Source organism: Prionailurus viverrinus, chromosome A3 (assembly GCF_022837055.1).
Source record: "Prionailurus viverrinus isolate Anna chromosome A3, UM_Priviv_1.0, whole genome shotgun sequence".
NCBI classification, from domain to species: Eukaryota; Metazoa; Chordata; class Mammalia; order Carnivora; family Felidae; genus Prionailurus; species Prionailurus viverrinus.
The window spans coordinates 120,063,274-120,089,547 of NC_062563.1; the positions used below are offsets into that span (position 1 = coordinate 120,063,274).

General features: G+C 47.7%; 1 protein-coding gene across 3 annotated transcripts in view; it reads right to left on the reverse strand.

Moving 5' to 3' along the window:
* Positions 1-26,274, reverse strand: part of DRC1 (dynein regulatory complex subunit 1) — a 42,442-nt gene that overhangs the window by 5,369 nt on the left and 10,799 nt on the right. For 2 of the 3 annotated variants that reach the window (XM_047854652.1, XM_047854653.1), the window contains exons 2-13: positions 25,855-25,942; positions 21,280-21,392; positions 19,182-19,365; positions 18,443-18,580; positions 17,419-17,505; positions 16,412-16,534; positions 8,816-8,955; positions 5,507-5,641; positions 4,991-5,223; positions 2,612-2,724; positions 1,282-1,371; positions 651-737 (exon numbers count right to left, since the gene is read on the reverse strand). In XM_047854652.1, the coding sequence (XP_047710608.1) occupies positions 651-737; positions 1,282-1,371; positions 2,612-2,724; positions 4,991-5,223; positions 5,507-5,641; positions 8,816-8,955; positions 16,412-16,534; positions 17,419-17,505; positions 18,443-18,580; positions 19,182-19,365; positions 21,280-21,392; positions 25,855-25,942 (1,531 nt within the window). Of the gene's footprint in view, positions 1-650; positions 738-1,281; positions 1,372-2,611; positions 2,725-4,990; positions 5,224-5,506; positions 5,642-8,815; positions 8,956-16,411; positions 16,535-17,418; positions 17,506-18,442; positions 18,581-19,181; positions 19,366-21,279; positions 21,393-21,482; positions 22,188-25,854; positions 25,943-26,274 lie in introns of those variants that run through there. The other variant, XM_047854654.1, reaches the window with a different exon arrangement.

Here is a 26,274-nt window from a genome sequence, read left to right on the forward strand (position 1 = left end):
CTTACAGGATTTTTTTGTTAATGTCATCAAATAGATCTTAGTTTTCCCTCTTTATGGCTTCTAGGTTTTGTTCACTCAGGCAACTCTTTTTCATTTTTTTTCAATCCTTTTTTAAAATTAAGTGTAAATTAAGTTTATTTTGAGAGAGAGAGCGTGTGCACATGGGAGGACAGAGAGAGGGAGAGAGAGAATCTCAAGCAGGCTCTCAGCTGTCAGTATGGAGCCTGACGTGGGGCCCGATCCCACAAACCACGAGCTCGTGACCTGAGCAGAAATCTGATGCTTCGCTGACTGAGTCACCCAGGAGGCCCAGCCAACCCTTTTTGAAAGCATGTCAGGATACTCCCCCCAGGGGCCAGCAATACTAAAAATAATTTTTAGTCAAGTGTTAGGGATCAAAATATTCAGAACTTGGTGGGCCCAGGGCTCATAGTGGCTGAGGCCTGGCTGTGAGGGAGAACAGCCTCTCATCCCCAGCCGTCCTTCCCACCACAAATAGAAAAAGTGACAATATTAAGGAAAACACTAAGTTAGCTCTCTCTGACATAAAGCCCTCACTATTTTTCCAGGAGTATTACCCAAAGGCAACAATGCCCTCTGGGGGCTTCCAGAATTTCAAATGCTCTCGTTTTGATTGAACTTCACATTACCTGACTGGAGGGTGAATGATGAACTCGGTATTTGAGGAAGAAGTTCACCAGTTTGTACAAGTCGTCCTCACTTTCAATCCCAAGGGCCTGGGGGAAAACAGGAGGATGGCTCAAACACCAGAGCAAGAAGGCCCCCGGCTGCTGCGGGAGTTCAGAGACCCTCAGCTCCTAAGAGTGGGAGGCTTGTCTTGTTCCCCTGAACATCCCCAGCACCCGCCATGGCCCAGAGTGAGGCCATTCAACACTGGGGAAGCACAGCAAGACCACGGCAGAACAGAGCAACGTTGCTCAGAGTCAGGAACAGCCCGATACAGGCCTGGTGGGTGTAAGAATGCTGAAGGAGGCTGAACACACATCCAACTTTAAGGGTGTAGGGGAGAACCCACAGTCTGAGAGCTGGGTCGTGAGGGAGAGAAGCTGGTAGAGGAAGCGCCCGGGGTGGGAGACATCTAAACTCCATGGCCAATTTGTCGCATGGAGAATAAGGAAAGGGAAAGGTGTGCCAGCCCAGGGAAGCCACGAAAGACCCATATCTACTCCCAGGACTGAGGAAATGTTGCAAAAAACATAGGGGGCTGTCTTGGAATGAGGCCCCCGCCACCCGTCGTCAACTCAGCCCAGTGGGACTCACTGAGAAGATGGCGTCCAACTTGAGCAGATAGCACTCGCTCTTCTCCAGGGGACGGAGAAGGCTCAGCAGCTTGCTCTCTATGAGGAAACCCTGAGAGGGAAGAGGGTATCTCCAGTCAGACACAGGTTTCGGAAACCAGTGCTCGGGTGTGCAGCCTACCTCTGTGTGATGAGCCAGCGGTGACTCCACAGAGCAGGACCTCAGGGATGAGACTGGGGCAGCAGGGGCCCCAGAGGAAGGCCTTCCTAGGATGCCTAAGGGGCCCTTCCCAGGGGCAAACCCAACGCTCACCATGGATTTAGTCCCCGCACCCCCCCCCCCACCTAAGAAAGGGTGCTGCCTCATCTCACCCACAAGCCACTGGGCAAACACCTGAGTTCTCCACAGCCGCCCAGACCTCATCGAGTCACAGATTCTCACCCGTCCAGTGTCACTGCACTCCTGTGCTAGCCCTCAGATATCTACAGGATGGGGCGGTAGGCACAGAGCTGGAGGAGGGGAAGGCACGGAGGCAGATGAACACGCCGTGTCACAACACGGTGCACGCAAAGTTGGGAGTGAGTGGGAAGACTGGGGGCCCGGCACCCACTCTGAGCTGGGAACGCCTGGGGGAGGGCCCCTGGCAGAGGGGGCCACCGGCACAAGCCTGCAAATAGAGAGAGGAGTACCTGCCTGCCGTCCCGTTCAGCGGGAGCCCCCTCAGCGGCAAGAGTCGGCTCTTGGCCAAAGACAACTGTCCCAAGGGGACGGGAGCCCGGCAGGCCTTGCATCTCCTTTAATCTCCGCTCAGAACTGCAGGACCTAAACGCACACCGGTCACGTCCCGTGATGCCGCCCCCCGCCCCCCCCCCAAGCTGAGCCAGCCCAGCACACCCTTCACACTAAATCTGGTGGGTTTGCTAACACACAGAGCGGGTGGCCAAAGCCTGACACACCCAGAGTCATCACAGACTGAGCTCCCAGACAAAGGCCACATCAGTTGTGGCCACACTACTTGGCAGGTGGGTTCACAGACGGGAGGCTGGAGCCCCTTCTCTTGCAGAATGAGTTTTTTTTTTTTTTATCAGCAAGGTGCCTGTGGACCGACCTGGCCCACACCTGGCCGCCCCACTAAGGGAGGACCCACTTGGCAGCTGGGGCAGCTCTGAAGCATGGCCTCTCGGAGTAAACGACCCCAGCTCTGCTCCCGAATGCCTGTGCACCCCTGCCTCCGGGTCACGTCCGGCCAGGCCAGGGTCGTCAGAAGCAGCACACGAGAAGCAAGGGCAGAAGGTCAGCAAAGCCACCGGCCGGGAGTCCCTGTGGCGCAGCCCCGTGCAGCCGGCCTCACCGACTCGTCACACAGGAGCATCAGGATCTTTCTGGTCGTTTTCATGGAAACTTGCTTTGGCAGGTCGAGGTAAGACTCTGTTTCTGAGGTGGCCTCCTCCATCCCCTCCTCTTCTGCAGGCGGGGCAGAGAGAAGAGAGGGTGGGAGAGAAACAGAAGATAACTGCTTGGCCTTGTTGATTTTGAGAAACAGCCCAACATCCTTCCTTGAGAAAATTTACCTCTTAAAAAGCTGAAGAAAGCCTGGTGTGTGGGGGAAAACAGGAAGGCTGGGGATTAGAATAAGAGACTAGCCGGAGAATTCTGCCATTCTATAACCCTTCACTTTCCTAAGTTTCATCGACCTGGAAACATCATACTCAAAACCCGGCCGTGACCAGGGAGTGGAAGGGAGAGGATGAACCTATTTATAGGTTTTACTAGTTTGCTCAAAAGATAAAATGAGATAAATGAAAATAGTTTGAAAAGTACAAGATGCCAACTTGCTGGTGGAACTACAAAATGGCGCCATCCGTATGGAACAACACCCAGTAACGTCACAGAGGCATTTGCCCTTTGATCCAGCAGCCCTGCTTTTAAGGGGCTAGCCCAACAATTCACCAGGAAAAACATGTGAACACAAACGCACGCAGCTATTTATCGCTGCATTGTTCGCAATAGCACAAACAAGCAGACCAAAACCAGCCAATATCCCAAGTGGCCACCAACAGAACACTATTGGAATAAGTCATAGCACGGCCACACGACACCATACCAAATAAAAACGGAGGAAAGAATGTTTCTTCTCACTACCATAAACTGATCTTCTCCAAGATATTTTGTAAGTGAAAAAAGCAAGACGGAGAAAAGCATCATTTAAAAAGTGGGTCTACGTGGGACGCCTGGGTGGCTCAGTCAGTGGAGCGTCCGACTTCGGCTCAGGCCATGAATCTCATGGTTCGTGGGTTCAAGTCCCGCGTTGGGCTCTGTGCTGACAGCTCGGAGACTGGAGCCTGCTTGGGATTCTGTCTCCCTCTCTCCTGCCCCTCCCCCACTCACACTCTGTCTCTCAAAAATAAATAAACGTTAAAAAAATGTTTTTAAAGTGGGTCTACATAAATACAAACAAATATATATACATACATACATACATACATATACATATTTGTTTTAATTTTTTTTTCAACGTTTATTTATTTTTGGGACAGAGAGAGACAGAGCATGAACGGGGGAGGGGCAGAGAGAGAGGGAGACACAGAATCGGAAACAGGCTCCAGGCTCTGAGCCATCAGCCCAGAGCCTGACGCGGGGCTCGAACTCACGGACAGTGAGATCGTGACCCGGCTGAAGTCAGACGCTTAACCGACTGCGCCACCCAGGCGCCCCTACATATTTGTTTTAAAAAGCAATGGAAAGAGAAACCATACATTTTTAGATAACTACCTATAGGAGAGGGGTAAAATAGAAGAGGGAGGATAAAGCTTCTTTGAGTATACCTTGTTCTGTGCATTTGACTTTGGAAACATGTCAGTATTCTACATAACTATAAAACAAAATTAAGTTGTAAGAAAAAGCAAACCCTAATTATCAAAAGTAAAACAAAACAAAAGGACCTAAATATGTATTCAGATGGTGACCTAACCAAATAGAAACTATTCGAGGTGACTTCAAGAGACAGCCATCTGTGGGGCACCTGGCTGTGGCAGAGGGACCCGCAAGCCAACACGAAGAGACTCCCACTGGCCGAAATGGGACAATTTGGGCACCAGTAAGGGAAACTAAGTGCAATAAACCAAAACACATCAGATGTGTTTAAATCCAATCTGTTCGTAATGATACTCGCTTTAGAAAATGCCATTGGTCACTCTTGGAAGATGCTAGAGACCCAACCCATTTATTCTGAAAGCTACTAAATAGAGAAAGGACAAGCATCTATTCTGCTTTTCCTGTATGAACTGTACCTCGGGGTAGCAAATAGCTGATGAGGAGAAGAGTCTCTTTTCAGAAGTATTCCAGCTAATAAATGAAGACATCTGATAGAATTTAGAGTGTCACCGTTTTGCAACCCCTAAGGCCATTAATGGATCTTAGACAAGGACTCCCAATGGTTGCTAGCCTCGCAAAGAGACACCCTGATGTTAGTTTATCCCAATGGAAGCATGCCACGGTGTACTTAGCAAAACTACACTGACCCTGAACCTGATCAAGCTTCTAGATAGAACTACCAGATTATAATGGAGGGAAGAGGGTAAAGCTATAGGTTAAATTAGAGACTCTGGACCTCCCAGCTACGAGACCTCTTCTCCCCCTTCTCTGGCCTTCAGTTGGCTTGTCTATGAGATGAATGTGTTGACCCTACAGTTTTGCGGGCCCCCCAGCTCCAGGACTCCATTCCAGATACCTGTTTGAATCAGCACTTCTTCTAATATCTGTGTAGCAGACCTCTGCTGCTGCTGAGATATAGGTCCCACATTCCTCAGGAACCAGAAATCAGGTGCGGTCCAGGGGAGCCCCAGATGCTGGGTGTGGATGATCCTGTCCACATCAAAGGCTTTGCTTATCAGATCCTTTGCCTCTTCTTCATTCATCAGCCAAATCTCTCGAAACCGCTTGTCATCAAGAAGAGCAAAATGCCTGTGAAGGAGAGTTGCTCAGCATGGCCAGTGGACCCCGGGGCCTGGCCAGGGTGCCCTCCGTTAGCAGTAGGGTGAGAGCTGGGGCAGCGCCGGGGTGCAACCCGGGCCCGGGGCCGCCGGGCCTCACCCATGATAGCCTGGAGGCCATCCCCACAAGTCTCAAGAGAAGGCGGGTGACAAGCCAGTACAGGGGGCGGAGAAGACAGCCCGCTAAGATTCTTAGTGCCTGGGCCCACCTCTGTTCTAGGGCACGTGCCGTGGGAGCCAGGTCCCCAAGATACCTCATGGCTTTCTGTAGCTCCTTGAACTGCGTCACAAGGCGTATGTAGTCGGAGGTTAGTGACTGGTTCTCCTCCTCAAACTGTCTGATCTGCCTGGTGTATTTTGATCTCAGGTTGTTAAGTATATCATGCAGGCTGGGAGGAAGGGGAGAGAAGTTCATCTGTAGCTGAACAGAAGCCGTGACGTACGTTCCCCTCAGCTGCTTCACACGGTTCTACAGAACCTACGGTCAGGTTAGCGCAAGAGCCGAAGATCCTCCCATTTGTTCCAAAACCCAGCTGCCCTGATTGCGATCAAAGAAAGGAAGGCAGCAGGAGGTGAGGGGATTGTCCAGAACTAAACTCATTTAGAACAGTCCAGAAGCCCAGACCCACTGAGGGGCAGTCTCCTGCTCAGGAGTGTGACTGAATCCTTCACAACACGCCATCTGGGAGTGTGTCCACATCCTCAACTTCACAGTATTTAACAAGCGTATCTCAACTATTTCACTGCCATGATTTGGATGTTCATTTCACTTCTAAAACAAGAAAACTAGAAAGGAAAAAAATTAAAACCTCACGGCACAAGTCTATGATATATGAGTTCTCCATCCTCAAAAAGCTGACACAGGTCACAAGCCCAATAACTCATTCATTCATTCATTCATTCATTCATTCACTTGAAAGCTCTCTCGCACGCCAAGGATCTGTTTGAATCCAAAAGATGAATACAAGGCATATGTTTGGACAAAAGGCACTATCGGTTCAGCCAGAAACAAAGAAAAACAAACACTCGTCGCAGTGGAGCGAAAGCACTGTGGGGGTGGTTTACACAGGATGCCAGGGGAGCCCAGAGGTGAGGCAGGGAACTTATCCCGGCCTGGAGGCAAGGGGAGTGGTTGAAGGTTCCAGCACGGAGAGAGACAGTGATAGCCTGGCCAAGGGCACTGGGAGTCCGGGCCTGCCACGGGTCCACATCTCACTGCTCTGGGAGCGCTGTGCGTGGAGACTCGTCTCATGAAATATGCGTGGCAGGCATGGCTTTTAGACCCAGGACCATACTTCAGACTTTAGACCAGTGCACAGGTGTCTTATGTCAGCGTCCCATTTACACGGGCATAGAGAGTCTGAAGGCCTACATGTTTTCAGTTTAAAAATTCTAAAAATAAGGTTTCCTCTCTTAAGCACCATTCTGAAAGAATCATAAGCTCCCTAAACACACGAACACCTATCCTTCGTGTTTTTATCCTTAATAAAATGCAAAAACAACTTAACTTGGACTCTGATAAAAAGCAGCATGTAGGGGTGCCTGGGTGGCTCCGTTGGTTGAGTCTCCGACCTCGGCTCATCATGATCTCGAGGTTTGTGGGTTCGAGCCCCATGTCGGGCTCCGTGCTGACAGCTCAGAGCCTGGAGCCTTCTTCAAATTCTGTGTCTCCCTCTCTCCCTGCCCCTCCCCTGCTCGGGCTCTGTCTCTCAAAAATAAATAAACATTAAAAAAAATTTTTTTTAAAGCAATATCTAGTTCATTTTCTTAACTACGGCATTCTAGGAGACGATCCACATATAAGTGTAAAAAAAAAATGTTTTTAGGTAGCCATCCCAAAGTCTTTTTCCCAATGTCACCCGGTAAAGGAGCGCCTATGTGTCATCTAACCACAGAAGCTAATAAAACCAAAACATAACTCCAGGTGCATGCTGCAGGTCTGGGCAGGACAGGGGACAGACAGGAACAGGTGGCCACAAGGGGGAAGGAGCTCAAGAAAACATCACACACCGTCCTTAGTGACTGGCTGGCAGCTAGAGATGGAGGGGGCAGGGGTGGAGGAGGGGGACGCCGGGAAGGTAGGCAAACTTGGTTTCAAAACTTGTCCACTGGCCTTGACAGCAACTGTCCAAGCTGCAATGTCTCCTGGAAGTCCCAGACAAAGCGAGGAGGTGGGGTCGGGACTGGGGAGATGAGCTGGAGTCATCGAGAAAGAAGTCCTACTCAAAGCCATGAGACTAGTGTAGAGGGTGGATGGGATACAACCAGAAAGCAAAAGGGGGGAGATGCTTTCTGGAATATCCTATCAGGCAAGAAAACGCAGAACCACCAAAGGAAGCCAATTAGGAATCCGCTGAGAAAGAAGAGTAGGTATTTTAGAGTCATAAAAGCCAAAGCAGAAAAATTTGGAGATTCGGTACCGACAACAATTGGATGAGGCCTGACCGGGCAGCAGCAGGGTCTGCTGATAAGGGAGACTCCAGCTCAAAGTCAGAGGACAGAACCAGGGAAGGGAGGGTGGGGAAGATGCCACTCGTCCTTCTGCCCTTCGGATCAAAACCAAGGTTTGCCTCACGTACCTCGGCCCACCTCCTGTCCTACCAACCTCCCCTCTCCCAGGATGCAGGCTCTTCCTGCCTCCTGCTTCCTTGCCTTCAGACCTTCATTCCTGGCTCTCACACCACCAACCCCAGAGGCTTAACTCCTCTTTCCCAATTCGCATCCCTCCCCCCTTCCCTGTTTCACTTCTTCTGGAATCCTTCCCAGGGAACTCCTTCTCACTGACTGTACAGATGTGTGGCCATCACAGATGGATGGAGAGAGGGAGAGAGAGGGCGAGGGAGAGGAGAGATACAGAAAGATACACACTACACACTTAATCCCTGGTGGTAGGAATATGGCGTTTTTTACGTTTTATCTTCCTTTCACTTGGGGTACTTCCTAACTCTCTAAAATGCACATGTACCACTTCTGTAATACCAAGTTGAGAATGTATTCTACAGACAGCTCTGTGCGTATGCAACGTGAGACTGCGACACGAGTAACTACGTCGGTATTATTTGCGATAGCGAAGGATTAGAAGCAATCTAAACGTCCATCCACGGGGACATTAAGTCACAGTACATGCAAGTGGAGGTTAGGCAACCTAAGAAATAACGTGAAAACTCTTTACGAATCGGTATGGAAACACTGTCGGGATATAAAACGGCGTGTACGGAAGGCTATCATTTGGCTTAAAAACAGAGGGCGGGGTGGTGAGAGGATTTGTGCTGGTAGGTGGTTCAAGAAATTCTGGAAGAAACAAAAGAAATGAATAATGATTACAGAGGTGGGAAAGAGGGACCACACAAAATGGGGGATCAGAGACAGACTTTTTGCTGCACATTCTTTCCGGAGGGTCGGGGGGGGGGGTGGGGTGCTGAAAGTATTACCTTTTGCAAAAAGAACTCTTTTAATGAAGAATTAGCTAAGTTTTTAACAGCTTCCGCTCCTCCGGAAGGGAAGGCTTCATCCCCAACCCCGTTTTCAGCATGGAAGGGTCGATGGTCTGCGGGCTAGCTCACCGACTGATCTTCCTCTTCTGCTGGGATTTGATCATCACACTCTCTTCGTCTCTCTTCTTCAGCACTTGGAAGTTGTACTCCAACTTCTCTTGGTTTAGCTGGTAGGTTGCTTTCATCTGCTGAAGCTGTTGCTCAAGAATCTAAAGGTTAAAAAACAATAATAATATGGACTGGCCCTGGTATCATTTGCCATGCCCGGGAGTCCCTGATACTTGATTCTGGAGTCACGTCAGATGACACAGAGGCACAGGTGTCTCCACCTGAATTCTTAGAAAATCTGTCAGTAGAGGCAAATGAAAGGCCAGCCAGAAAAAAAATACCTCATTCGGCTGCGAGCTCAAGCCTATGTCCCTAAAGCCTAAGAGAGGGGACAGACCCTTCAAGCGTGGCCCCCTCCGCTGCTCCGCACCAAACCCTCTGGAGATACACGGCGCCCCACTGAAAACACCATACAATATTGCCACAGACTCTTGCAACGTCCCACTTGGACCTTCCATTGGCCTTGTTAGTGTTTAGCAAATGGTGTTCATTTTAAAGGAGGACAGACACAACCATTCCTTCTTTCTGGATTTCTGTTAGCTATGTTCATTCATTCAGCAAATATTTCAGTGCCTGATAAATGTCGACACTTCTCCAGGTGCTGCTGAGGAAACGCTGGTGGAAAAGGCACAGTCTAGCCCTCGCTAGGAGATATTAACAAGCGGTGGGGACAAGAAGTAAGAGGTGGGGTAGGCGCAGGGCGGCATGCGACTCTCTGTGGCCTCGAAGGCCAGACAGGCGTCCCTGAACAGTTGGCATGAGCGTGTCTAACCGAGACCCAGAAAACGAGCAGGAGTGACTCAGGTGGCTACTCGAAGGGACACTTACTCCAGAGAGGCAAGGGGAGTGAGGTGCTTTGGGGAAATCACGAGCAAAGTAGGGTGTGAGGTACGAGGCTGGGAACGGTCAGAAAAGAGGCTGACAGTGCAGCAGGGCCCTATCAAGTGAGGACTTAAAGCTTTATCCTGAGAACCATGGAGGGACACGAAAGATCTCAAGCAGGAAAGGGCAGTGACCAGTCCGGGCAGTATAGAATGATTACTTTGACAGTTGGTTAAAAAAAAAAACAAAAACAAACAAACAAAAACTACTGAGAGCAGGGCAAGGCTAGAGGCAGGGCAAAACCAGGCAAGCTCGGTCCTGCCTCTCCAAGTGGAAATGCAGGAACAGAGGGTGCAATTAAGCGTAATCAGATCTTGGCAAAGCAGGGACATGTGACATGTGGCACTCTTTCAAGCCTCCTTCTCCCTCATCTGCCTCCACAGGACTACAGAGCCTTGCCAAGGAATCAACATAGCAAGTGATTGGAGCGCCAGGGTGGTTCAGTCAGTTAAGCATCTCACTCGTGATTTCGGCTCAGGTCATGATCTCACGGTTGTGAGATGGACCCCCACGTCGGGCTTTGCACTGAGCGCGGAGCCTGCTTGGGACTCTCTCTCTCCCTCTCTCTTTGCTCCTTCCCTGCTTGCCCTCTCTGCCTCTCTAAATAAATAACGTTTTAAAAAACACATAGGAGTGGTTCCAGGCAGCTCCCCCTAGACCCCTGGGTCATCCTCAAGGAAAGTAACTGGCTAGGAGGTGATGCAGAGAACAAAAGCACTGACACTGATCCCCTGTTGTAAACGAGAGAATTAGTCCAGAGTATCCAAATATCTACCTAGCCCAGGGAGTTCTAAATCTCCGTTATGGGGCAGGCATTTGGATGTCTTTTCAGAACAGAAGCCTGCGATACCTGTCACAGGTGGCCAATGAACATACAGGTCGCCGGGATTATAACTAACTGTACCTCTCAATTTCCATACTGGCTTAGTCAACTTTTTAGTTACTTTCTTCTAATTATACGCTTTTCTGTATAAAAAGTTTTCCTGCTTGTGAAAGTAATATTTGCTCGTTGTAGAAAATGTGGAAAGTACAGTAAAGGAGAAAGAAGGAGAAGACACAGAAGGGGAAGAAAAATTACCCAAATTCCATCTCAAAGAGGCATCTTCTGTTAACATATCGGCATGTTTCTTTCCAGTGTTCTTTACATAGCTGAGATGAAACCATAGCTACAATTTTATATGCTATTTTTCTCCCTTAATATAACGAGAATTTTCCATGTTAGTTTTGGTGATGTTATTTTAATGGTGCGTAATATTTTTATATACTATAGTATATTTTTATATACTATAGTATTTTATATACTATATATATACCATTTATCATATATAAAATACTTGCAATATTTATCATATGCCATACTGTTTTACCATTTCCCTACTGTTGTACATTTACATTGTTTTGATAATTCTTGATATTATAAAAACAATGCTGGGACCAATTCTATTTAAAACTTTTGGGGTATTTCATTTATTTTCTTAAGGTAGATCCTCAGAGGTAGAATTACTAGGTCAAAGGCTGTCAACAAATTGCTTTCCAAAAAGTGGTCTACAGTTTCCACTCCCACTGGCCGTGCGTGCAAGCGCCCACTTTCGCACACCCCGAGGGCACGGAGCACGGTGAGGGGCCGGCCGTGAAGCTCCAAGCACAGGCCCTCAGCCCTCAGGTAGGGCGTGGACTTGAACAATTTCCCGAAGTGGCGAATATGCCGACAGTACGGAAACTGCCTCATTTCGAGTATGATTGTCCTGGGTGGTCCCAGGCTGAATCACTCTCGGCCTTGTCCCCTTCTAGGGATGGGCCTGCGTGTGTTCAAGGGAAAGGGAATCTCAGCACCTCTTCCTGCAAACTCGCAATGACTTATGCCCCCGTGCTCCAAATGAAAACAGTGCCACTGCTTTAAATGTGGTCAGCCCTGAACACCGGGAGGCCACTGACCTGTGAGTTGGCTCAGGACAAAGTCCAATAGAAAAGCTTCTTGTTGGGTGGAGACAATCTGGGAAGTTACGAACACCCACAGGGAAGGAAGGTCTCCAGAGCTGCTCTGACTTGGAATGACAATGAGTGGCTGTTTGGTCTTGACTGACGCGTCAGGGACCCCGAGACCCAGGGTGAGAGAGACCCTGGTGTTTCCTCTGGTGACGTCCAGGGACCTCTTTTTTTCTTGCAGCTTTGCAATAAGCCCCTGTCACTATCACACATTTCCCAAAGGGATCTGGCCATGGAACAGTTTTTGTGTTTGTAGCAAAGTGAGAGCACGCGAGTTACAAATACAAGCTCCATCACGTGAACATTCGTGTAAATTCCACTCTTGCAGGCAGATTGTTAGATAACACCATGAAAATGGACTCTGTAGTTTTCCTACATAATACATCTTGAAAGGACAAAAAAGAAAAGCACCGGCTCACTTTCTTTGTTCGTTTTATGAAACTACCACCAGTACCTCACGTAGCCGAACGCAGTTCAGAGTTCAAAACTCTGAACTGAAGTAATCAGGCCACGTCTTTTCCGTCGTGGCCTGAAAGAACTCACTTCTGATCCGATCTTATAGGCAAAACAACACACAAAGAAGCCCTGTCACCTGACTGTGGTAATTTGCATGTCTCTGCCTGAGCCTGTGCTTAAATATTTATTAGCTTTCCCTTGTGGAACACATCAACTCCTGCTCTTCGCTAGACTATGTTCCCAGGAGACCGGTGCCTAAAAGGACTAGCAATGCAACATGCACTATGAGATCTCGACCGGATCACAGATCAGCCCCTCCGTCCCCCCAGCTCTGGTCCAAGACCTCTGCTGGCCCCCCAGTCATGATGCCACTTGGGAGTGATTGGCAGTGCAGTCAACGAACTTTCAGAACTAACAGGCTTGTAGTCTCACAGAACAGCAACCACGGCAGGATGTTCTATGAATTACATCACCCACTACTTGTTTTCAACACCTTCCGCTCAAGATAATTTTGCTCCCAGGGACTCTGTCGTTAACTATCTCAGGTTTGAGTCTCACCGTAAAGCCATCCTTGGTGGCCACACACCGAAGATAGTTTTATACCTTTAAAAGTGTAATTGATTGTGTTCGCCGTCTGGACTTATTCTTCAATTACCCAAAGGTATTTTTGCCAAGTTGTACTTTATGTTCCCAAGACGGATGGTGACCCATTGTGTTTGGTTTTTGTGAATAATGTACAAAGATTACGATCTTTACGTAACAGTTAACGTTAACAGTCCCTGAAGTTGAACTAAACCACTTTCCAACCTTAAGAGCACATATAGGATCTAAAATAAAAACATTTGCTTCCTGCATCAAGAACCAAGTGTTTCCAGTAGTCTTACTGGGGGGGAGGGAGGGGGCAGTGTGCTAAAATCCTTCTCGAGGGCATCATGTCTATAGGCTTCTCTCTGTTTGTTAATAATGCAACCTTGCTGGCAGGAAGCGCTCGAGAAGTATACATTCTTTTTCTTACTTCTTGTACTTTACCCATCAAACCAAATCTATGCGCATTGGATCCTTCGTACTTTTGCGGTTTGCAAGCTTTTACTTCTGTATTTTAGAACGGAGCCAGTGCCACGAATGACTTAGGAAGGGTGAATCTCACGTGAGCTGCAAGTTGTATCTTCTTGACAAAAATCGCTGCTATCTGACTTTCCTGGCTAGTGAAAGTATACCTAAGAGGCACGAGGATAAAGTTTGATCTACTAAAATATCCCACATATTGCAATATGGTGATCCCCGATTTGACTATCTGTTCCTGGTTAAAGGGTGGGAGGGTACAGTGTACTCCTGGTTTCCGTTCTAACACAGGAAAGAACTGTTGTGCACAGGAACTGCACACACTTCCCCACTCTGATTATCTCCACCTGCCCGCCTCCTGCACATGCACACTCCACGGGGGGCGTCCAACCAGACAGGGTGAGCCAGGAGATCTGGTCCCCCAGACTCTGCCTCTCTGTCCCTCGTCTCCCTAGTCTTACATCACTCCCCACCCCCAAAATCTCCCCACGTTCCAGGATTTTTTGGCTTTGTTCAAGCATTTGAAGATTAGATTAACAACATGAGGTTGCACTCCTACAACTCAGTAGCAAAAATAATAATAATAATAAATTAACCAATTAGAAAATAGGCAAAGGTGGGGCGCCTGGGTGGCTCAGTTTGTTGAGCGTCCAACCCCTGGTTTCGGCTCAGGTCATGATCTCATGATTCGTGAGTCTGAGCTCCTCATCGTGCTCTGTACTGATAGCGCGGAGCCTGCTTGGGATTCTCTCTCTCTCTCTCTCTCTCTCTCTCTCTCTCTCTCTCCCTTCCTCTCCATCCCCCACTCGCATGCACACACTCTCTCTCTCCAAATAAATAAATACAATTTTTAAAAAATAGGCAAAGGACTTGAATAGACATTTCTCCCAAAAAAGACATACAAATGACCAATAAGTTTATAGAAAGGGAAATGCAAATCAAAACCACAGTGATATATCACCTCACACCTCTTAGGATAGTTATTGTCAGAGACAACAAGTGCTGGCAAGGATACGGAGGAGAGAACCCTGCGCGCTGTTGGTAGGAATGTAAACTGTTGCAGCCCCTATGGAAACAATATACAAGTTCCTCAAGAGATTAAAAAAAAAAAATAGAACTACCATTTGATCCAGTAACCCCCCCTTCCGGCTATAGATTCAAAGGAATTGAAATCGGGATCTTGAAGAGGTATCTGCACTGCCATGTTCATTGCAACACCGTTCACAATAGTCAAGATAAAGAAACAACCTAAATGTCCATCGAGGGGCTAACGGGAAAAGAAAATGTGGTACATGCACACAGTGAAATATTATTCAGCCTTAAAGAAAAAAAAAAAAAAGGAAATTCTGCCATTTGCAACATGGATGGATGTGGAGGACATTACGCTAAGTGAAATAAGCCAGACACAGAAAGACCAATACTGCATGGCCTCACTTGTATGTGGGATCTAAAACAGCCAGACTCGTAGACGCATAGGGTGGAATTTCTGCTACCAGGGGCTGCCAGGGGCCGGGGGTGAGGAAACAGGGAGGTGTTGGTCAAAGGGCACAAAGTTTCAGTTACGGGACGAGATGAATAAGTTCTGGGGATCTCTAACGGTACAACAGAAAGTCTACGAGTAACAGTGCTGTTATTGTACGTTTAAAAATTTGCTAAGACAGTAGATCTTGTGTTACACGCTCTTAACACAAAAGGAAAAACAAAGCAACAAATAAAAGAACATGAGTTGCCATTATTTCACTGTTTGAGGCCAGGGACACGAAGTGTTGTCACATAAATTATCATAGAACCAAAATAACTTAAGAAAGCAGAACAATGGCCATTTTTATTAAACGTGTAATGTATACAGCCCACATAAACGGCGCTGCCCTCACAGACCTCCACTGTTCTTTGTCAGTGACTCTCATTTTCATGACATTGATATGAGAAAGGCCCGGGAAAATTCTCAAGGCTGGTAAGAATATTTGCAGTCTGGTGGGGTGTTGATTCAACCCTGTTAGATAAAGCCACAAGAGTAGTAAGACCTGAAATTCTACCAAAGGCCATGTGGAAAAGCTTTAGTCTAACACATTTGTCAAGACAGAAATTCAACTGAATAGACCGTGCTTAAATATTAGGAGGTAATTACATCACACCTAAATGTAATTAGAGATGAGCTTTTTTTAACTAACTTTGAAGCACGGAATCCTAGGCTTAGAAAGAACTTGAGAAACCAGAAAATCTAACCTCCTTCCAGCTACAAGAATCCTTCCTCAGCATTGAAGACAGACACATTCATGTGGCCTTTAAATACTTTATGAGAGAAAAGAAGCTTTGTTTTGTGGGATGACCCTTTCTGTATGGGGGATAGGTCTATTAGAAAGCTCTTTTTTTTCACTATTTATTTTTTTTAATATTTATTTATTTTTGAAAAAGAGAGACAGAGTGAAAGTGGGGGAGGGGCAGAGAGAGAGAGGGAGACACAGAATCTGAAGCAGGCTCCAGGCTCCTGAGCTGTCAGCACAGAGCCCGACGCGGGGCTCGAACTCACAAGCTGTGAGATCATGACCTGAGCCAAAGTCGGAAGTTTAATTGACTGAGCCAGCCAGATGCCCCTAGAATGTTCTTTCTGATGGCAAGTCGAAATCTGCCCTACTGAGATGTCCACCCATCAGCCGGGGGCTGTTTGGAATATCAGGAACATTATCGGTTACTGAGCCAGACAGAGCTGGGTTTGATTCCAGGACCCACCATTTACTAAGTAAGCAGCCTTGTCCTGAGTCTATTTCCTGGCATATAAAACACTGTGATTCCTCTCCTGCATGTTAGTTGAGGACTGGAGATACTGTGCCTTAAGCAGATGGTGGCTCAGTAGACGGTGACTGGGGATAAACTTGCCCTGGGGATACCTTCCCTTTGCTCGGCTAAAATGCACAATCCTCTCAGCGATTCCTCAGGTCACGGTTGCCAGTGTTGCCTCCTGGCAGCTCTCCATGGTTCATTAAGGAAAGAATTCCTCCACATACATTCTGCCCATGAGCTCCTTCAGAGAGCATCACTTGAAAGAAAGCAGATAACGAATACCTATCTGTTGAACAGATTAACTCTAGAACACGCGGGGCAATCACCAAGGATAAAACGCACAGGCGCTCCGTCTGCTCTGCCACCCAGACGCCGAGCAACAAGTCAGACCTGCACGTCCTGCTCCAACTTGATCTTGATCGTGTTGTACTCTTCGCAGTCCCACACCCGCTGCTTGTTCAGCTGCTTCTCATAGTCCTCTACCTTCTTGATGCGGCTCAGAAGATACTCCAGCTGAAGGCACAGGAAGACAAGGGAAAAGTCAGCCCTGTCCCTGCCCCGACTCAGGGGGCCTGACAAGCATGACACAGGGAAGGGTCTCAAAGTGTCATGGCCCTAGAGAGAGCTGGTCGGGCCTCAGAAGCTCCTGTGCCCCCAAGACTTTGTGTTGTTTCACTTAATCTGGAGCTTCCTTACTTGAGAAACTCCAAGAGGAATGTTCCTTAAGAAATCAGACACGGGGGCGCCTGGGTGGCTCAGTCGAGTAAGTGTCCGACTTCGGCTCAGGTCATGATCTTGCAATTTGTGAATTTGAGCCCCAGGTCGGACTCTGTGCTGATAGCTCGGAGCTTGCAGCCTTTTCACAGTGTGTGTGTGTGTGTCTCTCTCTGCCTCTCTCTCTCTCTCTCTCTCTCTCAATCTCTCTCTCTCAAAAATAAACAAACATTAAAATTTAAAAAAAAAAATAGAAATCAGACACAGATGCTGCGGTCAGATGTTTGTATTTCTCAAAAAGGACCCACTGGATCCGGATCAAGCTATTTCTTTGTTCTTCGTGCCTCCCAAGTAAAGTGATAACCCCACACCCTTTGAAACATCTTAAAACATCTTGCTGGGCCACAAACATCCATGGCTGGAGTCGATGCCCAGGTTGAAAAGAAGAGAGCCACAGGACCATGGTATTCACCACCACCAGAGACAAATGTCACCACCAGAAGCAGCCACCATCCGCAGGGCCACACTGATTAACCATGAAGGGCAGTGGTAAGTGTCTGCCATGGCAATCCTCCCCAAGACACAGAAAGGCTAGCAAATTCAGTCCCAGTAGAAATTGTCCCAGCTCCATGGGTCGCCCTTGACGCGTCCGCCAGCCCCTCCCCTACCCGCCGCCCCTTTACCTCTTTGGCGTTGTGAGCCTGCAGGGCCCGCTCCCATTTCTTCTTATTACTGGTCAGCAGTTCTCGTCGTTCCGCCTCAAATGCTTTCTATGACCAAGAAGGAAGAGGGCCTGGTGTCTGTTTTGATTAGGCAGGTCCCACAGCATTAAACAACTCATAAGTAATGGCACAGTCAGAGCCAAATGCAGACTTGCCAAGTCTCACGGAACCAAATGGCTATGGAAGGAGTTGCGTGTTAATTAGTGTTATCAAGTCTGGGCTTCACACAAATTTTGGGAGGAAATGTACCACCTGTCCTGTGGCTCAGTCGGTCTCTGAGGAAGGAGCTGGAGGAAGGGCCATGTGCCCTTGGTGGCAGTCACAGGGCAAAGCCTGGCATACAACTCAGTCATGCCCAGGGCCGCTGCATTGCTATGGCTGGGGTTCCCACGAAAACAAAGGAGCATGTTGCTCACAAGGGGTAGGCCTGGGAATGCAGAAATGGGTCTATAATAATCCAAGGAGAGAAGTCTCCACCCTCTTGGCTCCCTTCCATTTTGGAAGGCCAGTCTCAATCTCAATCCTTAACATTTCATTCAAATTCCAAGTATTGATTTCTGAACCTGTGTGACCCCCCGCTTTCCCATGCCCCAGCCCTGGCTGCCATAAATACAGCAAACAGCTCACATACCCCCCTCCTCCACTCTTCTTACCCTTACATGGTTTTGTTTTCTTTCAAAGCACTAATCTCCACCTGTCCAAGGATATATTTAGCGGTTTATCTGTTTGTGGTCTAGCTGTCTTCTACTAGAATACAGATTCCCTCGAGGACTTTGTTTTGTTCGTGGCTGTATCCCCAGCCCCTGGTACAGTGCCTGGCATAGTAGCCACATGAAGAATATTTGTTGGACGAGTGAATGAATGGGTAAATAAGTTAAGGGGCAGAAAGCAGAGGACAAGACAACCGGGCCCCTCCCAGATGTCCCGGACATCCCGGACAGACCCAGCTCTCCTCCCAGAAGGCAGTTCGTTCACACCCCGTTACCTCAATGGAATTGAGCTCCTGACGGAAGGTTTTCATCACATTCTTCACTTGCTCTTCCATCCTCTCCAGGAGCAGGCAGATGTCATCTGACTGCTTCTTCAAATCCTTCACATACTGGTCATCTTTTGTTTTTAACTCCTAGAAAAGAGCATGTCAAAGGTTGGTCACAAAGTGAGACAAAAGCAAGAGATGCCAAGCACGCTCCACCTGGACCTCGCTCATCAATATTCAAGAACACTAGGAATTGCAACTGTACAAAGCAAAAGTGGCTTCAGAAGAATCTGAGGACGCCTGGGAGAAGGCACAGGCAGATGGAGCAGAGTGGCCTCAGCGCGGGGCAAAGCCCGAATAAGCAGCACGGGATCAAACCATCCGTGACCACTTGCTGCAAATCTCCCTGTAAGCTCCCAGAGAGCTAAGGCATCCCAGCTGAGCCATTAACACCCAGGTTCCAGCACGGGAGCACAGCTCCTGCAGACTAAGCTCCATTCCTTAACTGAGAAGACGAAACCTGAAAGAGCATTCACTGTGAATGTACGTCTTTCAAAGGTCACCAGTGATTCTCAAATTGCTAAAAAGCTTTTCCCTCTGGGTGAGTTTGTTGCCTGAGGTGTGCGATAATCTGAGTAATGAAGTAAGACCTCCACATTTTTCCATTCAGGAAGAGCAAACCAATAAGGCAGTCAATTCCCCCCATCAGAGCCCACGTGGCTGGGGGCAAGGGGCCCCGGACCCTTGCCTGCTGTAACTCGCTGATAAGCTTGTTCTTGTCTTCTATCAACCCAGCGCAGTGCACCTGCTGGGTGTTGAGCATGTCCCACAGGTCCTGGGGAATTCTCTTCCGTTTGCCCTCCTCCCACTTCATGGTGATTTCATCAAATTTGTCCTGGCTGGTCTTGACTTCGTTCTCCAGCTTTTCAAGTCTGCAAATACAAACATGCTCGCCACGCCAGCCCAGCTGTGGCCCTACCTCCGGCTAGGGCAGGCAGGTTCTCGAGAGTCTGTAATATGAGATCCAGGTACCAAGCACTGCCTCCAGATACCCTCACCCACAATCAAACCAGGCTGTCAGTAATCTTCTTTAAGTTTAACGCTTGACTATCAGTAAGAGATCAAATAAACAAAGCAGCACATTACAAAAACAGATCAACCTTAAAGCTATACCTACTTACACACACACGCGCGTGCACACACACACACACACACACACATGCAGATCAAGAGTCACTTTGCCACATCCCTCTGTGACACACACACTTGATCTCTGGAGTCATACAGCTTGTATTCAAGGCCTGACTTTGCTACTGAGTGGCTCTCAACTTTAGACAAGTCACTTAACCTCTGCAAGCTGCATTTTTCTCACCTGTGAAATGGAGAGGATGAAAAAAATCTTTCACACGGCTGCTGTGGCATTAAGTGAGGTGATGCTCAGCACAGGTGCTCAGCACGACAGTCCCCACATTATTATTTTTGATTATCGACATGACCTCAAGTGTCTGGCCATTCCTCTCCCAAATTAAAAAAAAAAAAATTAATGTTTATTTTTGAGAGACAGAGAGAGAGAGAGACAGAGTGCAAGCGGGGCGGGGCAGAGAGAGAGGCAGACACAGAATCCAAAGCAGGCTCTGAGCCGTCAGCACAGAGCCTGAACTCGCAAACCGTGAGATCATGACCTGAGCCGAAGTCCGACACTTAACTGACTGAATCACTCCGGTGCCCCTCCTCTCCCAAATTATTAAGAAATGAATAGCGGGACACACAAACAGGGAAACTCCACAATTAGCAATGGAGAATAGGGATGGCCTTTCCAGAAATTCCAAAGAGACTCTGTGATGGAGTATTCTGAGGATGGGACCAGACCGAAAGAAGGCATGAAGGCTGAGAGACGAGACCCCTCCTGAGCACAGGCGCTAGGACAGATGCAGAGACTCTCTGTCTACCTTAACCACACTGTGAGTCTATGAGACTGCCTCCAAACAACAGTTCAAACCCCTGAGGGACAGGAATCACCACTGAACCATTTCGTGCTCCCCTTTCTCCTTCCCTCCAAGCTAGAGCACAGAGAGCATGTTACATTGCACTTGACTTTTTTCCTCAGAAAATGAAAAAGAGCCGGGTCATCTTTCGAAAAACCCACACTGATCCTGTAACTCTGCCACTTAAGACCTTTAGTTTTTCTGGGGCGCCTGGGTGGCTCAGTCGGTTAAGCGTCTGACTTCAGCTCAGGTCATGATCTCGCGGTTCGTGAGTTCGAGCCCTGCATCGGGCTCTGTGCTGTTGGCTCAGAGCCTGGAGCCTGCTTCGGACTCTGTGTCTCCCTCTCTCTCTGCCCCACCCCCCCCCGCAGTCTGTCTCTCTATCTCTCAAAAATAAATAAACATTAAAAGAATTATATTTTTAAAAAAGACCTTCAGTTCTTCCTCAGTGGTTACAGATCAAAGCCTAACTCTTTGGCAGGGCTGGGAATCAACCAAGTCAGTTCCGGCCACAGCCCAAGAGAGGCAGAGGGAAGGTGCAAGAATAAAGTCACCAACTGTATACTGGTAAAGCTAGTCAAGTTGCTGACAGCATTTCTTATGCTGGACAACTAAAGATCTTGTTAAGATCATACTGTGTATGTACTCGTGGACATGAGCCACAACGGTCCGGTGGGGAAAGGAGGAAGAAGGGAGGAAAGCAAGGAAGGAGGAACGGAAGGGATTCCGAAGGGGCCGTAAAAGGATCCTACTAGACTGTTCGACACAGCCGCTTTCCCATAACTGGGGAGAATTCGGGGAGCCACAGAGGAGATGGCCTCATGTCCCCAGGCTGCAGAACATGGGGTGGGGGGTCCTCACCTCTGACGCCTTATCTCCCCTTCTTCCACTCTCCTGTGGATCTCCCTGATATCCGCGGCCACCTGGATATTTGTCACCAGCTCAGTGCCACAGAGCAGCAGCTTCGCCAGTTTCTGAAAACAGGTAAGAATTTACGGAATTGGAAACACTTTGCACAACTGTCTGCAGCCGTTCTATGCAGCCACGCAGGGATCAAAAGCTACCTTAAGACCCTTAAGAGTAGCGTCTATTTGGCAATCCATTTCCCTCAGGACGTCTGGGGTGTGGTGTCAGGGCTGACAATTTCACAGCACACGTGACTCCGGAGGCACCGCTGTGTATTCTCGTTAGAGTGTGGACCAGCCAACCTGCACGCCGGCGGGTCCTCCGGGCGCATCTCAGCACTCGCCCCCGGTACGCCTCCAAAGTGAGTGACACGGCCAGGGGTCTTTCTGAGAATTCAGCGGGAGGGGTGAGGCAGAAAATGGCAGTCATCCTCCGACATCCCTCCTCTTCTTTGAGTAGCAGAACCCCCGACGTTAGCTGGACATTTGGCCTCCCCAAGTGGATACACTTCCCAACCTCCTCTGCCGCTAGAATACAGCCCGATCAACAGGACACGAGCCCGAGTGATGTGTGCCGCTTCTGAATCGTGCGGTGAAGGGAGGAGGTGTACCCTCTGCTGCCCCGTCCCCCCTTCTCCCGAGCTGGCGTGTGGCGCTCGAGTACGACGCGATGGGCAGATGAAAGCCACCTGACAGGCAGGAGATGAGGGCCCCAGTATCCAGGAGCCCCCATATCAGCCCTGGACAGTGTACTTATGCTCCGAACTATTAAGTAAGCCAAGGGAATGAGCTTCCAGGTTTCAGCTCATGTTACGTGGGATCTTCTGAGAGTCTCTGAAACAGGAGAGATCCGCTGCTGCTGGCCACCCCGCTGTTGCCAATAATGGCTCAGGAAGTTTGCGATTCCGGCCCCCCCCCACCCTTTAACTCCCTCTTTGAATTCCACACTCCGTGTCTTTACTCCTGGCCTTTGGGTGACCACGCGCTTTCAACAAAAAGTTCAGGTATCCTTAGGCTATGCCTGGGTTTTTCCAAGTCCGTTTTGGAACTCACAAATTCTCCAGCTCTCAAATCGTTTCTGAACGAGAACCAATAGACATCACCGCACGAAGGAGTCATTGAGACGATCAGAGGTTCTAGCTCATCTCATCCTTCTAAAGACATCTGGAAATGCGCTTTTATTGAATACAGAACGGAACCTTCACCTGGATATCCGGCGTATTCCAGACTTTTTTTTAAATGACTGCAGTTTTATCACTGGTACCAAATGGTTTTCCATGCCTCCGGAAGTAAAGGCTTTCCTGTAGTTTTGAGCGATTCTCTGTTGTCTGCTCAGACGATGCAAACATGAGAAATTTCTGCACCGAGTATCTCAGACTCAAAGTAAAACTGAAAATGCTACAGTCACCAACAGATCAACAGACCTAGGAAAAGCTAAAACTGTCATTTTCAGATGATACGATTCTATATGTAAAAAATAAACACACAAACAAAAGAAACCACAGGTAAACTCTTAGAATTAACAAGTGAATTTGACAGGGTTAACTGAACATCAGGTCACTATATAAAAACCAACTGTACTTGTCTTGGGGCGCCTGGGTAGCTAGCTCAGTCTTAAGGTTAAGCATTCAGCTCAGGTCATGATCTCGCAGTTTGTGAGTTGGAGCCCCGCGTCAGGCTCTGTGCTGACAGCTCAGAGCCTGGAGCCTGCTTCAGATTCTGTGTCTCTCTCTTTCTCTGCCCTTCCCCCACTCACACTTTGTCACTCTGTCTCTCTCAAAAATAAATAAACATTAAAAAAATTTAAAAAAAACAATTGTGTGGGGCGCCTGGGTGGCGCAGTCGGTTAAGCGTCCAACTTCAGCCAGGTCACGATCTCTCGGTCCGTGAGTTCGAGCCCCGCGTCAGGCTCTGGGCTGATGGCTCAGAGCCTGGAGCCTGTTTCCGATTCTGTGTCTCCCTCTCTCTCTCTGCTCCTCCCCCATTCATGCTCTGTCTCTCTCTGTCCCAAAAATAAAATAAACGTTGAAAAAAAAAATTTTTTTTAAATAAAAAATAAAAAAAACAATTGTACTTTTATATACCAGCAGTAAAGAGTTATAGCCTCAACACAGTGTGTGAAACATTGTTGAGCAAAATTGAAGAATACCTAAATAAGTGGAGGGCTATTTTATACTCATGGATCACAAATCTCATTGTCGATATTAATTCTTTCCCAAATTGATCTATAGATCCCATCTGACCTCAATTAAAATCCCAGCAGGTTTTTTGGTGGCAATTGACAAGCTGATTTGTAAAATTTATATGGAAATCCAGAGGTTCAAGACTAGCCAAAACAATCTTGAAGAACCACAAAGCTGGAGGGCCTACCTTACCAGATGTCAAGATCTGTCATAAGGCTACAGTAGTTAAAATCATGTGGAATTGTAATAAAGTCGGACAAATAGGCCAATAGAACAGAATACAGAATCTAGAAACAAACCCACATATGTGATCGCCTGATCACAACAAAGATGGGGAAAATGATGCAGTGGGGAAAGGATGATACATTCTTTTTATTCTTCTTCTTTTTTTTTTTAGGATGATCTTTTCAATAAATGGTGCTGGGTCCATTAAAAATCCATAAACAAAGCAGTGAACTTTGAGCCTGACCTTTACACCACATACAAAAATCAATTCTAGGGGTGCCTGGGTGGCTCAGTCGGTTAAGCAGCCGACTTCGGCTCAGGTCATGATCTCATGATCTGTGAGTTCGAGCTCCGCATCGGGCTCTGTGCTGACGGCTCAGAGCCTGGAGCCTGTTTCCGATTCTGTGTCTCCCTCTCTCTCTGACCCTCCCCCGTTCATGCTCTGTCTCTCTCTGTCTCAAAAATAAACATTAAAAAAAATCAATTCTAGATAGATTATGGACCAAAATGTAAATGATAGAACAATAAAGCTGCTAAGAGAAAACTTGGAAAGATATCTTTATAAAATTGGAGCAGACCCATATTAAACAGGAAACAAAAGAACCACCAGTTAAAAATGATTGATAAGGTGCAAAGCCAACGACAGGGGCCCTTCCTGTCCAAGTCTTAGGGCAAAAGTGGTGATTAATATCTGGATATTGAGGAAGGGTGCATTTGGTTTTTATACATTTCTTTTCTATGCCAACACGTTACATGACTTAAGTCCCAAGTGAAAGGGAGCTGGAGAAACTACTAATGAAAACAATATCATCTCTTCTGGTTTACGCTCAAAGAGTGCTCAGGATGAACCGCGTATCGGTAGTTTCAAGATCATATCAGTAGAAACTATAACAGTACATTCCAGATTAATACAATATCCTTTTTATCCTAACCAGCAATGCCCAGAGATCCTCGACCCTTTGATGAAGTAACATCAGTAAAAACACATGGCATGACTCTATTTCACAGGAAGCACCAGATCTGGAACAAAAGCACACAGCACTGCGGTCTTCTTTCCAGGGCCGTAAAGTATCTTATCCTTAACACCATACCGTGCAGTGCTCTCCGTGTATCTCTATGCTCTGTAATGACCTGCAGTAAGTTGAATATTTTTTTTCTCCAAGTGCACTTCGATTTCTGCCAGGAATCATCTCTCTCCTCTCTGTTTTTATCAGTCCCACTTTTTTTCCCCAAGACGCAGCCCACATCCCACTTTCTCCATATAACCTTTCCCAATCAGCCCCCCCTTGGGGAGCCCTCCTCCTTACCCCAATTCCTACAGTCCCAGTGCCTCTGATATTCATTTAGCAATTAATTAAACGCAGCACTTTGCCAGTTCTGCTTGCTGTTTGCAACTGTTGTTTATTCTTCCTGCACCTCTTGTTCCAAGTCCTTTATTAAGTATCCCAGGAGCCCTGGCATTGCCGTGGGAGAGCCATCAACAAATTTCTTTTGATATGGAGTCCGAGCTCTGTACTACTCCACAGGCATACAGAGTGTACACACTGGGGACACTGCAGGCACACACACTTGAAGTCACAGAAGGGAGAAAATGGTCTAAAATTAAAGGCGTGGCACAAAGAAGTATTGGACGTGTATCAAGCTGGGACTTGAGATGGTCTTGAAATACGGGAAGGCATCCTGATGAGAGGAGATGAGAACAGAAAGGTAGAGGAGAGGGGGGAAGAGAGGAGGGGAGGGGCTTAGCGTTCTGGATGATCAGAGGCACACAACCGGAAGAGCAGAGCCCCACTGGAGGTCAGCGAGTGGATCAGCCAAGCCAGAGCCAAGGCCCAAGGTAGGTACCAGTGGGACCGAAGACCGTGAAATTAGGATGGGAACGGTAGGCCCTGAACGGGCAGCCTAAACATTTGGACTTGAGCTTATGAACAGTCCATCAGATAACATGAAAGCTCACTCCTAGAGAGCTCTCAAAATGGGAAAGGTTCAAAATCACTTCCACCTACAGGCAGGAACATGGGATCTCTATTGAGATTCTTCTAGCAAAGTACGAAAGCCATGACATCACACCCAGCTCCCTAGTGTCCCAGGCTGATGGGACCCATCTGCCACCCAGCTCATACCAGTCTGCTTTCTTCTTTCTGCTTGTAGCTCTTGCTTTGATCTTCCTCACTCTCTTTCTTTCCATCTAAATATTCTCCAAGCGCTTCCCTATGATGGGAGACAGTGGAAAAACTGAAGTTATTTCTAGTACATAGATTCTATATTTAGAGTTTCCACAGCACGTCACGCCATATACAAAAATACATCCCACATGGATAAAAAGTTAAATATTTTTAAAACACGCAATTATAAAAACACTAGAAGTAAACACAGGAGGGAACCCATCTGAGAGTGAGACTAAAGGCGGGAGGAGGGAAATTGAAAGACTTCACTTCCTAACATTTAAAACTCTTCTTGAAAATCAAGGCATAAACCGGTAAAAGATACTTAACAAAATTTTGCCACCTAGAAAGTAGTATGGGCTCCTTCAAATTGATACA